Source organism: Dipodomys spectabilis, unplaced genomic scaffold, assembly GCF_019054845.1.
Source record: "Dipodomys spectabilis isolate Male_0828 unplaced genomic scaffold, ASM1905484v1 ptg000046l, whole genome shotgun sequence".
NCBI lineage: Eukaryota > Metazoa > Chordata > Mammalia > Rodentia > Heteromyidae > Dipodomys > Dipodomys spectabilis.
The window spans coordinates 131,944-147,326 of record NW_024870723.1 but is presented as its reverse complement, the minus strand read 5'-3'; the positions used below and the strand labels follow the sequence as shown (position 1 = coordinate 147,326).

The following is a 15,383-nucleotide window of genomic DNA, read 5'->3' as shown; positions in this document are numbered from 1 at the left end:
AGATATGGAACCAAACCAGATGCCCCTCAGTAGATGAATGGATCAAGAAAACGTGGTACCTATACACAATGGAATTCTATGCCTCCATCAGAAAGAATGACATTGCCCCATTTGTTAGGAAATGGAAAGGCTTGGAAAAAATTATATTAAGTGAAGTAAGCCAGGCCCAAAGAAACATAGGTCCCATGGTTTCCCTTATTTGCAATATCTAGTATATTATGTGAGTCAAGCAGAAAAGGTCAGATAAGGTGATGTTTGGGAAATGAACCCTAAGATATGTATTCAAATGTTTTTTTTTCTTTCATGTGATTGTTTCTAACACATTTATAAGATTATTTCTTTGTTGCTTTGTATGTCCCTCCCCCACAGTATAACCCCTGCTTTCACTGTATTTGATGTCGATATAATTTGTGGAGGGGAAGGGGAAAAACAAATCGTTTAATAGGGATACAGGTGGACCCATTGCAACAATGAGATGTACAAGTCATTATGTTGAAAACGAACTTTACAACTTTGGTGCGGGGGAGGGAGGGGTGGGGAGGATTGGGTGGGGGCCGGGGGTGGGGGAGGAAGGATGGGAAGGGGAAACAAAGGAGGAGGCTACAATGCTTGTTAAGAAATGTACTCATTATCTTGCCCATGTAATTGTAACCCCTCTGTACAGTATTTTCACAATTAAAAAAATTCCATCTTGCAAAACATAAGTAAGAGCTGGGCACTGGCAGCTTATCCCTGTAATCCTAGCTACTCAGGATGGTGAGATTTGAGAATCAAGGTTTGAAGCCAGCCCGTGCAGGAAAGTCTGTGAGACTCTTATCTCTAATTAAGCACCAAAAAGCCAGAAGTGGAGGTATAGCTCAAGGGGTACAACTCTAGCCTTGAGCAATAAAACCTCAGGGAAGCGGGCAGGCCCTGAGTTCAAGCCCCAGGACCAACTACGTAAGTAAATAGAAATGCCAAAAATGTCAGTTTTTTGATAGAGTTTCTGATTTAAAAGCAAAAGTGTGTAAGAATGAGTTTCCAACATGTGGCTTATCTCCTTCAGAGCACTGAGAGCAGATGTGCTGGGCTGAGAAGTTGTACACAGCACAGCTCTTCCTGCCAGCTCTGCCCCCTGAGAGAAGTCACTTTGCCCTCTGAAGCAGCCTGTCCTCCGAATCTTCTAGAAGCCTTGCTTCCCAAGTGCTGTCAGGGAGAACACAGGAGACTCAACAATAGTGTAACTTTCGGTCTCCCCTTGCCCTTCCCCCATCCGACCCCAACTCAGAGCCTCCCTATGCCTTACTTAGGTATCTATGCCTCCCCAGCTCTCCAGCATACCCTCATTCACAAATATCAGAACGACTAAACAGGCTTTGGAATTTCTGGGCAGGAAGGAATGTGGTCAGGGGGTTTCCTTTGCAATTTGTGTTCTACTGGTTTTGTTGGATTCACTTTCTTCCAGAGTGCTTTAAAACTAATGTTTTAAACCAAATGGGAAACATTTAACTTTTCTCCTTGAATTACTTATCCACACCTCTCTTGCTCCCTCAGTGTGTCTCCTCACCAATTCCCACTATTCCCTCTATTTTCACCACGTGTTATACTGGACCCACCATCTCCATCATCATCATCATCATCATCATCATCTTCATCATCACCATCCTCGGTCTCCTGCCATCCATCAGGGCACTGATAAAGCTGCTAGGTGACTCTAGGCAAGCCACTCTGCCCCTCTTAGGACAGGCAGGGGCAGGCTGGCTTAGATCTTCACTACCCAATAGAAATAGTAGGCTAGCTCCACATCTCAAAATTCCTAGTGGCTGTATTGACTTTTTTTTTTAATTTAAAGTAGAAAGAAACTGGTGAAATGAATCCTCATAGTGTATCTTACTTAAACCAATATAATAAAATAGTAATAAACATTCAAACATCAGAACTGGTATCTTCCTTCAAAAATCCCACAAGCACTGAGTGGTTAGTCAGCTTTTATCTGCCAATAGCCACACAGAGCTAGTAGCTTCCAGAATGGACTGGTGGGCAGAGGCTCGGATAAACTCCAGCAGGCTTTTTGCTCTAAACTCCTCAGATAAAAAGAGCAGCCTCCCTCTCAGTAACTTCCACCCCAGGCTAGCAGCACCCAGGGGATGGCTTCCCTTCCCAGAGGCCTCATTTCAGGCCAGTTTCAGTTTTATTTGAGATCAGTTTCACTTTCTGCTTTTCCAGCATCCATTATAAGAAACACCCACATAAACATGCTTAAATTTTTATAGTTATTTTTCCCAGTTGATGAAATTTAAAATAAATAAATAAATTCCCCATCATGCAAGTCTGTCTTCATCTATTCTCTTCGGGCATTCAAGTGCTTGGATTATGTTCACTTGGCTTTGCAAACTATGAACCCAAAATCAATCGAGATACAAATTCCCTGCACGATTTTCATCCAACTCAAATTCCCACTCTCACACCCCCACTTTTTTTTGAGGGGGGAAAAAAACAAATACATTGCGCCAAAATGGCAATTTGTAGGGCAGAATTGGATGCAAAGAGGATGAGCAGCTCCTCAGGCACACGGTTTTGGAAAGGACACAGCAGTGCCTTTGCCAACACAGCTTCTGACTTTGCACAGGAAAAGCAGACTGCAGGCCAAGGACTTGCTGAGAACCCGGAGCCCCCTCCACGCTCCAGGAGTCATTTCACCTCATGACAGCAGCCCCGCCCCCGACCCAAGCAAGCACACAGTGGACCCCTAGGAATCACAGATTGGACCTCCAAACAGCAGGGGCAGGGGGAGGAGTTCTATCACTACAGGGTGGACAGATTCCCGTTTGCTACAGCTGACTGGTGAGAGCCAGGCATCACCTGACTCCATTTATTCTTTTTAGCTTATAGGAAGCCCATTTTGCTTTGTCAGCCAAAATATTTATATCATTTTTTTCTGTCGACTCAATACTGTCCTCACCTCTGCTTCCCTCCTTCCTTTTTTAAGCGTGTGTGTGTGTGTGTGTGTGTGTGTGTGTGTATGCAAGCACTGTCACCAACATTCTGCTCCAGGTGTTGGCTGTTCATGGAGCATTCTAGACCCTTTTACTTGTGGGGAAGCCTGATAGGATGCAAGAATGGAACATCCTTCTGCTTAAGCAATCAGCCAGGGAAAGCTGAGTGGGGACCAAGTACCCAGGCCTCCCTGGGTGGGGCCAGTCACATGAAAGCTTCGGACTGAATGAAGCACACACACCTTAGGAAAAATCCTAGAATTCCAAACATTTTGTGTATGCCAGTACTGGGGCATGAACTTAGGGCCTGAGTGTTGCTCCTGAGCTTTTTCTACTCAAAGCTAGCACTCTACCACTTGAGCCACAGCTCCACTTTCAGCTTTTGTGCTGGTTAACTGGAGACAAGAGTCTCACAGACTTCTCGGTCCAGTCTGGCTTCAAACCACAATCCTCGGATCTACTCAGATCTGAGTAGCCAGGATTACAGGTGGCAGCCATCAGTTCCAGGCAAGCTTTGAACCCTAGACTAGTAAGACTATACAACATTCAAGGAGATAAGGAAGGGATTCACCTTGAAGGCATCTCTCTGTGACTGTCAGCTTATACAGACTGACCCAACATGGCACCAATAATCAGCAATCAATACTAGTTACAAAAGTTAATGCGAACCAAAATAAAATCACCCAATTTACACAGCTTCAGAGTTCAAACAACGTTTTGTATGTGTTTCTTGTTTAACTGTAGTGAAGATTCTGTCTGGCCCATTTCCCAGAGTAGAAATGAAGACTCAAAAGGACTAAGAACTCCACTGTGGTCTCTGAGTGTGTGTAAACATTAAACTTGGTACAAACCCAGGTCACCATGGAGGAACCCCAGGACCTGCCTTGGTCATCCACACTGCAAGGACTAGACACCCCTCTAGTCACAGCCAACCCTTCCTGCCTCCAGCATCACCCCATGGTGAGGCAGAGAAGCAGGTCAGGCAGCCCAGCTTTGATGACAGCCCCAAGGGTATCTAATTATAACAAGGAAGGGAGGAGCCAGGACATCTCACTATTTTTCAAGACCAAATTAACTTTAATCCCTTTTGACACCATGTATGTGCATGTAGCAGGAAAACTACTGGTGGGTAAGTTAAGAAGTCTGAGGCTTTTAATCCCACCTCTCTGCCTATGCTGAGGTTTAGGGCAAGTCACTTCACCTTCTCTCCACAGGCCTCAGTTCCTCTGTTTGTGTGTTGTGGGTGGGGAAAGAATAACTAGAGCAGGAAGAACAAACTGGCTTCATGTCTCATGCTGAACTCAACTGACTGTTGGCATCATACTGACAAGCACTTAGAGGCTACTGGCCAGAGTTAATTGGAAAGAATGCCATGATTGATTAGTGATGTCTGCCACAGGCATGAAAATGGGAAATGGCAGCATATATGTTATCTGCTTACCATCCCTGAAAGAGATGATATACAAATAACACCCTGTAAGTAGAAAGCCCTTACAGAGTTACAAAGCTTTTTTCTTCTTCTTCTTTTTTGGTCGATCATGGGGCTTAAACTCTGGGCCTGGGCACTGTCCCTGAGCTCTTCAGCTCAAGGTGAATGCTCTACCACTTGAGTGACACTTCTGGTTTTCAGGTGGTTTACTGGAGATAAGAGTCTCACAGACATCCCTGCCCGGGCTGGCTTTGAACCATGATGCTTAAATCTCAGCCTCCTGAGTAGCTAGGATTACAGGCATGAGCCACCAGCACCCAGCTTACAAAGCTTTTTTTTCCCCTTCCATGTCTCACAATCCTGTGCAGTACCATATCACCAGCATCATCATCATTATCACCAGCATTATCATCCCACATTACACGTAAGAAAGATAAGGTGCAGAAGAATGAAATGCTGGCAAAGACCACAAAATGATTAAGTGGTAGAGATGAGAGGGGAACCAAGACTGTCTCTCCAACTCCCATTTGTTCTTCCTGCCCTTGGAACTATCACCCTACTATTCAGTCATTGGACTAAGGGTGTGGACAAAAGGGATCACCACTTTCAAGGCTTCAACTCTTTCTCGCTAGCTATTTGCTCTGGAGTTCCATGCTCTTCTTCCCCAAAGAAGTCTTAACTCACTACACAGGGTGAATGCTAAATTGAGACCAAGCAAAAGAAGAGGGGCAGGAGGAACAGGTTGGAGGCATGGTTCCACTGGTAAAGTGCCAGCCAATGAACAAGAGTATCACGCACCAAGTTTGAGTCCCAGTCTAGGAGCAAAGACAAAACAAAAGACAGCAGAGCTTGGACTTCCCTAGGGGCACAATATACCCCACATGGAGCATGGCACCCTACTTTCCCAATTACTTTGACTGTGAGATATATATACTCTCAATTTTATTACCACTTTCTGAGATGAAAATAAAAGTGGGAGAAATTGCTAAAGGAACTCGCCTATTGAAAGGCACAATCCATTCAAGAAATATGAAACCATGGAGAGGTGAATGCCGAGGACACATGGTCTGCAGTAAACTGGGATTATCATACTCATTTGTTGAACTGGACCCCAAAGTGTTTTTTTAAAAAAGATGATAATTTATTTAAAACATGAAGGAAAAAAATTGTGCGAATAAGCAGAATGTTTTCTCCCATAAAATTTCCTTAACTATCTGGCATCTATCAACCACAATCTAACCAAAGATGGGGACCAATCACACATTTACCAAGTTCAAGTGTAAAGGGGACCTGTGTCTGGTGTGAGGCAAACAGTGCTCATGGGGTCCAGTTCCTCCACTCACGTGCTTAGGATGCTCTCCTCAAAAACCCAGGGCACTGCAGATGCTCCCACCTCCTTGGAAAAGCCATGTCCTTCTCCTTCCTGGCAGGTCAGTCATCTGATTATAACCTTGGTCAATTCATGGTGACCACGGTCATCTGATGGTCACTATGAGATCTACTGGCACTTCATCTACACTTAAAAAAAAATCATGGGCAGAATATTATGAAGAGTGGTCGGTGAAACTTTTTTTTAATTCCCAAGATATATGCAGTCGAAGGAAACATTTTCCCACCCAAGAACCCTGCGTGGATTTACTATTTCCAAGGAAGCCATGGGTTTCAGAGCCAGCTGTAAAAAAAAGTGGCTTATGGCTCCCTTAAGAAGACACTGGCTTTGACCAAAACGCTAAGCCCAAACTGATTATCCACTCTTCACCGGCCTCAAATTTGACTGAACTACTTTTCTAAAAGTCAAACTAAAAGTCATCCAATAGTTATTGAGTTACTACTTTCTGTGTGTCAGACCTTAAAATAAGTAAGCCTTGATCTCTACCCTCAAGGAAGTCACCAGTTGGCTGGAGAAATAGAAACACAAATCCACCAACTGTGGTCCTCTGGAGTTCCAGAGGTTGAGGGGTTGAGGAAGAACTGGGTGGGGAGGCAGGGCGGGGAGGGGGGGGGGGAGCGCTGGGGGATATTAGGTGTATCTAGGAAGAGGAAGCCCAGGTCAGCCAGAGGGCTTCCCATTTCTCTAGGGACTAACACGAATGAGAGAGTATCAGAGGAGTTAGAACATTCCTAGTATGAGAGCCTTGAAGAGAGTTTCGATTCAAGTCTCATCCTAGTCCATTAAAACAAGAGGGAAAGCCGGAGGCCAGTAGCTCGTGCCTATAATCTTAGCTACTGAGGAATCTGAGGTCGGAGGATCACAGTTCAAAGTCAGCCCGGACAGAAAAGTCTATGAGACTCTTATCTCCAATAAACTATTAGACAACCGGAATTGGTGCTGTGGCTCAAGTGGTAGAGTGCTTGCCTTGACCTGAAGAGTGCAGGGATAGCGCCCAAGCCCAGAGTTCAAGCCCCACGACCAACAACAACAAAAAAAAAGCAAGAGGGAAAAGGCACTGAAAGTGGGGTGGGGTGGGGGAGGGGGTGCCATCTCTCTATGGCCTAACTGCCCACTAAAGGTAAGTCACTAAGTATCTAGAAGTACCCAAAGTAGTGTTGGTACCACTCAGTCTCCCCAGAGGGAGACCCACAGGCCACTGGGTCAAGGGTCAACTAAACAAATGATGACCAGCTTTAGGACCTCTGCCTTTCTGGTGTTTCACACATGCCCTTTCAATTAATCATAAAACAGCCCCGTCCTCTCAGCCCTATACTCCCCCTCACCCCCCGCCCCCCCCCCCCCCCCCGCCCCATCCAAATGTAAAAGCTGTGGTTTCAAAACCAGCAGTGACTTGGCCAAAGTAACACAAAGCTAGCCACACCACGAGGTTGGATTTCCAAGTCTGGTCTGGCTGACCTTAAATCCATCTTTCCATTTTGCCAACTGGGTGAAGTCAGAAAATTTCTGTGTTCTCGAAGTTTTCCATTAGGAAATGGATTTCTTCCGGCGGAGGGGGCATCTTTTCCCCCCTGAGCTCCTCCCTCCCCTCAAGACTCCCCTGGTTCCTGGCCACCTGCTGTCTGTTTATATCTTCATCCCTCTTGCAGACAACACTTTATTTAGAATCCATATCCCCTCACCGCCTCTCCCTGCCCTTCTCAACTTCCACAGCAAACGGAATAGGCCATGACTTTCAGCTACAGCATGTGGCTCAACCCTGGCCCAAGATTGCTTTGGACCACGTAGAAGGAGCTGCATGGATGAATCAGGATCATCAGAGAGGCTAAAATACTAAACTGACATAAAACATGGAAACCAAAAGAATGGAAAGATGACTGGATGAACTGAGTCTAGCCCTGTACTGTCCAATATGATAATACAAGGAAGGGCAGTTCACCACAGGAAACAGGCGGGTCAAAATTGAAATACAGTAAAGGAGGAAGATGTCTATGGACTTTAAAGACTTAATCCCAAACTCTCCCCACCCCACCCCACTTCCAAAAAAAGAGTGTAAAATGTGACATTAGTAATAGTTTATACTGATGGCATGTTGAAATTTCAAGGCAATACTGTTAAATATACTGGGTTTATTCTTGCTAAAACCAACATTATCTCTTTGTATTCTTTAATATACCACTAGAAGATTTTAAATTATATAGGCAGCTTGAATTTGTGGTTCAAATTCTCTTTCTATTGGAGTGCACTGACACATTTAAAAGATGAGGAGACCAGGACAGCAATTCTGAAGTTGTTTAAGAAAAACCATTCACACCAGAAACTTTCCTCTGGCACCTAGAAAGGAAAGTAGAGAATCAAAGTAACTGTGACAGCCAGGAATAATCTCATCCATACCTTCCATCTCCTCACCAGCAAAAGGCCAGAGAAGTACACTGCCAACAGGCACAGTCTACCCAGTGTCCAGTACACCCAGGACAGCCAGCTGAGGTTCCTGTCTGAACCCCCACTCAGCTGAGATTTCATTCACAGCTGACCCCCGAGGTCGCGCAAACAAAAATCAAAATAGGTGATCCAAGACACTCACCCTGGTCTATGAGAAAAATCAAATTCAAGCAATAAAGTAGTGCAGGGTGCCCCAACACATCATGGGGGGAAGAAAGGGGAAAAGGAAGGATCATCTAGTCCAGCAACTTTCAAACACTTTACTACAAACCACCTATCTCACACGGTACAAGTACACAACTGCACGTATACATGGAACATGTGTACTGTTTCTGTCCACTTTTTCCTGGATGCTGGATGTGATTTACCAAGTGCCTTCACAGCCCATCAATGGGCCTGGCTGGAGGGCCAGCCTGGCAATGGTAAGAGGAGAGCTCTTGATTTCCACTGCTGGTTGATCACCATCCCTTTTTCACCAGAATGTGGCTCTACAAGCCTTTTCAACACCATGGTCCAGGGAGCTTGCTAGAACCAGCTAGCATCAGGGATGATACCAATTTATTACTAGCCTTGATCTGACCCCAAGGTCTCATTTTACAAAAATAATCATCATTTCCTGAGGCTCTGCGAGGGGGGAAAAAAAAAAATAAAGTTCTCTGTCCAAGGTCACACAGTTAAGACCTTGGGATGACTAGGGCTCCTGAGTACCCACAAAGCCACCTTACATCATTGGAGACAAGAGATAGAACTGACATAAAACATGAGAAGATCATGGAAACCACTAAAATTCTCCTTAGGATCGTGAAAAGTCAGCTTGTCCATCTACCTCCATGGAACAGGGCAAGGAAGTCCCCGTCATCCACCAAGAAGATGTAAAGACGCTGAGTGGAAGCCTCTTGCCAAGAGCTGTGTCAAAGGTAGAGAAGAAAGTATAGCTGACAACGGAGTTTAAAACTGTTTCTCAAAGGAAAACAAGCTATGGACTATTTAGCTACTAAGCGTAGCAAGCGGTCAGCCTTACACTGATCAAGCCATCTTTGTGGCTTTCCTGTCAAAGTAAGAACTCTTATTCCAGTTGTGCAGGCTGAAAGTAGAAGTAAAGTCCAAAGTCAAGCTCTAAAAAGCTGGCTCATGAAATTTCAAATCTTATTAGAAAAAAAAAATTTAATTAAAAAAAATCTCCTTAGGCAGAAAAGTAAAACATTAACTAATAAGAGTCTCCACTGTGAAACTGAGCATAAATAATCTTTGACCAAAATAATTCAGGCCATCATCAAATTACCACCCCTCAAGTCTCATTTGCCCAATCTTTTGCCCGATATTGTAAGAGACTTTGGGTTCATACAAATTAGCTCCTCTACCTATTTCTGGTGACGCTTTTATCTGAAAGAGGAGGGAAAAGAGCAAAGGCTCAGGTGAAACCTCCATCCAGAGACAGCAATGAAAACAAAAGGAGAAAAGTCGGTGAATGGAATCATTCTATCTCATGTACATATGTGAAAATGCAACCAGGTAAACGGAGGTTGGGAGAGATGCGGGGGAGAATAATGAAAGAGATGACATTAATCAAAATGCATTCTACTCACAAACTGACATGTTGAGCAGAAACCCCTTGTACAACTACTTAAAGATAATGCAAAGTAAAATAAAATAATTAAAAAGAAACAAAAGAAAAGTAGCCCCACCCCCAACAGGACCATCATGCCCTTCTATTTCCTTTACAATAAACATGACAAGAATAACCAATTCTGCAAGGGGAGTGGGGGAGACAGGTCTACAGAAACAGAAACGATGTTCAATTTCAAGCCCTGGGTTCTTCTCAAACCATAGACAACAGGACAAAATTTCAACACAATAGAACGAAGAATTCTGAGTTGTGTGTCAGTAAATTCCAGGCCACACAAAGAGACATGCTGCAATATTTTTATTCCTTGCACCAGAAATAACCTGTTATCTGCAACCCTGACTTTTGCTCAGTTCCCTACCCCCATCCAACTATCCCATGTTCAGTCCTTCATCACTGCTAAACTTGAGCCTACTACCTCATGGGGCCTCTAGAGCCCCTTGGAAATTATAAATTCCTTGACCGTCCTAGGCTTCGGCCTAAATAATTTAACAGGAAAAAAAATTTTAATTATGCTACTTAAAAAAAAAAAAACCTCATTCCATATATGTCAGAATGTAGCCAGTCAGCCCTGAAGGATTTCGTTACTAAAAAAATAAAATAAAATAAAATCTCCCAAATGCAATGAAAGATGGGGACCGTCAAAACTGTGCCATTATCAAATCTATTTCATAGAACTGGTATCCCTTTAGAAACTCAATTTCCATCAATCAGGACTGGGAAGCTATGGACTAAGACCAAGACTGAGCACAGGGGGCCTGGGGGCTTCCATCCTGGTACAAAATGCCCACCCATTATCTTACCATCCCTTGTCCCACAGAATCTACCCAGAAAATACTACCAATATTCTCCTTTGGAGACAAAAAAAAAAAGAACTTTTTCTTTTTTTAAATGGTTCGAAATCCCCAGCAATTTCAATCAGACCCTAATTTCTCACAAATTGCCCTTGCTCTTTGGATAGAAACCTCACTTTCAGCTGTCAAATTTCAATTCAGTGTGTGTCTTCCAAAAATTTTTATTTTGCTTCTTTTTTTTGTTTCACCTTTGTTTGATTCATTTTAAGGCCAAAAATTCCACATGAAATATTGTCTCTACAGATGCATTCATATTCCAAAGGGTTGGGCTTTTGTTTGTGTTTTGATTCGATTTTTTTCTTTTAAAAAAATAATAAATTGTGCTGCTAGAATCAGCTGAATTGGTTTCTCATCCCATTTCTTCAGCAAAATGTTCTACCAGGAAAGATGGTTAAAAAAAAAAAAATCAGAATTTTTAGCTTTCTTCCCTTTCCTCCTTTCATCTTTTTTCTTGTTAGGTCAGTAAAATTTGTGCTTTTTTCTTCTTTTTTTTTTTTTTGGGGATCATACTTCCTCTACCCCCACCCCCCCACAAACACACACACACAAAAAAAAAAAATGATACAGGCTAATGAATTTTCTTCTCGCTTTCAAAATCAAAAAAAAATTTCTCCTGAAAAATACCAAATGTTAATAAATTACCAACCCCACATCACAATCAAAGAGGCCTTGAAACCAATCTGAATTCTTAAAAATCATCATCATAATGATAAAATTTTCAAACTGGAAAAGTGAAAAAGACAGAAAAGGGGAATTTTTCTTCCTTACCAAGGATTCTTCAAACCTGTCTTCATCAATTGATTCTGTTGCTTGTCATTAAAAAAAAAAAAAAAAAATGGGCTTCGGTGAGCCCACTGTTAGTTTTCTCATAGTAATGTTAATTATGCATATCTTATTTTAATGGCGGTCTCCCCTACAAATCTGTGGGCTACTCAATTTGTATAATATATAAATTGACAATTTTTTCCTTCTATACTGAATATGGCCTAAAGAATATTCCTGACATTTTCTGGGAGGAAAAAAAAACCAACAACAAAAAAGAAATGCCTAGACCTTTCAGGAAACAAAATCAGAAAACAGTCATAATTATTACATCAAAACAAAAAAATAAATTCACACACAAAACCCTATCAATACAGAAAAAAAAGAAAGACAGGATTTCACTCCAACTTTTTCAGTTTCTAGTTTTTCTTTAGAATCTTAGATTTAAATGTAAAATGCAAATACAAAATTAAAAAAAAACACCCTACAATTTCTGGGTGTGTCCAAAGCCAACATTTTAAGGTCTATTTTCTCTTTTAAATCCTTCCTCCTTGGAAATGGAAAAACTTTAAATATTGCCAAATGGTAAAATTAGACATTTTTTTTTGCCCACTGAGCTAACCAACTTCCAAATTGCAATGAAGTACAATTTCTAATTGCTTCATAAAGCCAATTCTCCCAGTTTTCCCTGAAGTCCACAACTTCTCTCCTTTCCTCATTCCAATTAGTTTTTTTTTTCTTTTCTGAAACTAAAATGAGTCGGGGAACCAAACTGACTTTGCTTTTGGGGGGGAGGGGGGTTTTCAAACCTTGTCTCCTTCCAAGATCTGAATTCATTCAAATTCCAGTATAATTTTCATTTACATATCATTGGGGTTTGCCTTCAGAAATAAAAATTATTTCCAGGACCCTGCAAAGCTCAAAGTGAAAATTTTCACACCAAAAATAAAGGAGGGTGGGAAAAGAATTCTTGACCCCTTTCATTGCCCTGCAGGGCAAACTTTTGAAAAAATAAGAAATAAAAAAAAAATATTTCAATTTTAATTTCTTTTTTTTATTTACAAAATAGTATCCTCTAGGTGGCGTCGTTTTAATGGGAAAAAACTACCGTTTGAAGAAAAATTAGAAAAAAAAATTGAGAAAAAGGAAATATGGCCTAAAAAAAAAAAAAAAAAAAGATTGTTGCAAAGATGGGGGGCCTGGGAGGGGGGATCTCTCAGGGAGGGGGCTCAGCGGGGGCCTGGACGCAGAGACGGCCAGGGGTGGGGGAATCGCAAATTTGGGGGGGAGGAGGGAAGAGCTGGAAGGGGTTACATTTTTGCAAAATGTGAATTGTCCAAACTGAAATGGCTGCTCTGTTCTCTCGCTGCTTTGTTTTCTGGGCTCCAGTCCGAGCCCGGGGCTTCAGGGGGCGCCGGGTGAGGGGGTCCCCCCAAGATCCTCCCTCCTCACCGCCCCCTCCCTCCTCCCACCCCGCAGCTCCCGGTGGCAAGGGGTACGGGGGGGCTTCCCCGAACCCCGGACCCTCTCGTTTGTGCCCACAAAAAGCCCCCACGAACGTGCCGGGCACTTTGCATCCCACCGAGCCGGCGCTCTCCGGCGGGCCCCCCCGGGCCCCCCCGGGGGTCTCCCCCTGCGCCCCCGGCCCCGCGCGCCGAGCTGCCCCCGGCCCCCCGCGTACCTGCGGAGCCGCCGCGCCGCCCGGCTGGCTCATGGGTCCGAGCGGGAGGAGGCGGCCCGGCGCGTCTGCTGCTCCGGGCCGGGCTGCGCCGCGCCGCGCGCACAATGCCCGAGCCGCCGCCGTCGCCGCCGCCGCCGCTGCCGCCGCCGCCGCCGCCGCTCCCTCCTCCGCCCGCCCCGCTCGGGCCCGGGAGGTGGGGGGGGCGGGGGCCAGGGGCGCGCAGCCCCCACCCCGGCCCGCGCCGCCGCCCAGCCGCCCCTCGCGGGCGGACGCCCCCCCCCCCCGCGCCCCGCGCCGCCCCGCGCCCCCCTCCCACCCCACCCCCCCGCAACGGGCCTCGGCCTCGGCCTGCGCTGCACACAAAGCCGCTGGACCTCCCGAGGAGGGGCAGGGGCCCCCCAAAAACTTTTCCGCGCCCGTGTGCCCCCCCACCCCAGCCCCCTCAGAAATGCCATTTGCCCCTTGAGGTGGGGGCAGGGGGGGAAGTTTGGGGAGATATTGGATGGGACGCAAAGGGTTAAGGGGGACTGTTTTACCCCCCCCCCCCACCCACCCCCAGAATAAAATCAGATTGCCCTTTTTAAATAAAAGTTTTGAAGAGAGGCCTTATGGAGGAAGGGGACCCCTGCTCTACCTCCACCCAGGAAATGGTACCTTTGAAGAAGGGGTCCTCCTTCCCACCAGAGCGGTTCAGGGGACTCTTTCTAGCCCCCCTCGCCTGTCAAGACAGATTTTAAAAATAAATATTTGAGGAGCAGCTTGTATGTGAAGCAACTATTTTTACCTACCCCTGCCAAAGAATTTTTTTTAATCATTTATTTTTTTTCAAAAGCTTGGAAAATTGGCTCTATTAGAACAGTGGAGGTTGAAGGTTAATGAGAGGTCAGCCCCTCCTCCCATTACTACCAATCCTGTGGATTTAGAAAAGAACAAATTTTTAAAACTACTAAGATGGAGGGCTATTTTTTCCCAACATCCTAACCAAATCTTATTTATTTATTTAATTTTAGGAACTCCTTCCTATGACTTTGGGAGATTTTTAAAGGTTGGGATTTTTTTGTTTGTTTTTCCTGTTCTCCCACCTCCCTGAAAAACTTTTTTTTTCTTTTTGAAATTAAAAGTGTGAAGGCCCTGCCCTACAAGGAGATGAGTGATTGCTGCGTTCTTCATACATCTCCAATTTTAGAATAAAAAGTTAAAGAATTGTCATCTACAAGATGAAATGAACCAACAATCTATCTTCATTCCTCCCCAAGAGAAACTATGAAGGCAGCTTTTCAAAAAATAACAATATTGGAAACGAAGTATAACAGGTGCCTTTATTCTGCCCCACATTTAAAAACCAAATGTGTTGGTTTTTTTTTTAATATTTCAAGATCAGTAAGAGACCAAAGAATTAAAGAATACCCCCTACCACTCCCCCCCCCAAAAGTTATTGTTTTCTAAATACCCTCTCTCCCTGAGGAGTTAATCTGTGAGAATTTGACATTCTGCAGGAGGAATAAAATTAAGAAACACAATAACATAGACACAGACACACACACAGACGCTCACACACGAAGTTAAGAGGAATCTTCTAGCCACTTCCAAGCCTTCAAAAGTTAGCGATTCATTAAAATAAAAAGTGGCCATTTCTCTTCCTGCCAACCTGGCAAGTATGTTCCTGGCAGAGATTTGGTCAGCCCTGCCAAAGCTGCTGGGATCAGTCATGGAAGGAAGGCAGCAGCCTGAGGAGCCTGGCAGAGCTGCAGCCCCCTGGGCATATTTGCTGCCAGGTAGCCCCCTCTACCTGCCTGCCCCTTAGCCACTGGGTGGCTGGGTCTTGGTTCCTAGAGAGATGCCTTAAGATTCTTGTCTCTCTGGCTTGGTCCATGGGTGGTGGTTTCTGGGCATGCCCTTGACTTAAAGCCAGGCCCCCTCCTCTGCCCAAGCCAAGCCTGAGGTCTGGTGTAGAAAAGAACTGGACCCAACATAGCATGGTGGCTCTGCTACCATCGCCCAGAGCTGCCAGGGTGTCAGGCCAACTGGACTGCAGTTAGTATGTGCCAGGCACCAGCTTGCCCCAGCCCTTCTCAAACTTGACCTCTTCTAGAAAAGAACTGAATTTGTAATTCATTTGGTCCAGGTTTGGGCCAGTGAGTTTATAGTTCCAGCAAGTTCCCAAGTGATGCTAATTGATGCTTGCCTAAGAACTACCTTTCAGAAGCCATTGCAATGAAATGCCAA

The 15,383-nt window shown here is 44.5% G+C and overlaps 1 protein-coding gene across 1 annotated transcript in view; it reads right to left on the bottom strand.

Moving 5' to 3' along the window:
* Znf618 (zinc finger protein 618) overlaps positions 1-13,217 on the bottom strand; it is a 162,730-nt gene extending 149,513 nt beyond the window's left edge. Inside the window, exon 1 of the mRNA XM_042678715.1 lies at positions 13,158-13,217. Within this exon, the coding sequence (XP_042534649.1) occupies positions 13,158-13,190 (33 nt within the window). The 5' untranslated portion in view covers positions 13,191-13,217. The remainder of the gene's footprint in view (positions 1-13,157) is intronic.
* Between the last annotated feature and the right edge of the window lie 2,166 nt (positions 13,218-15,383).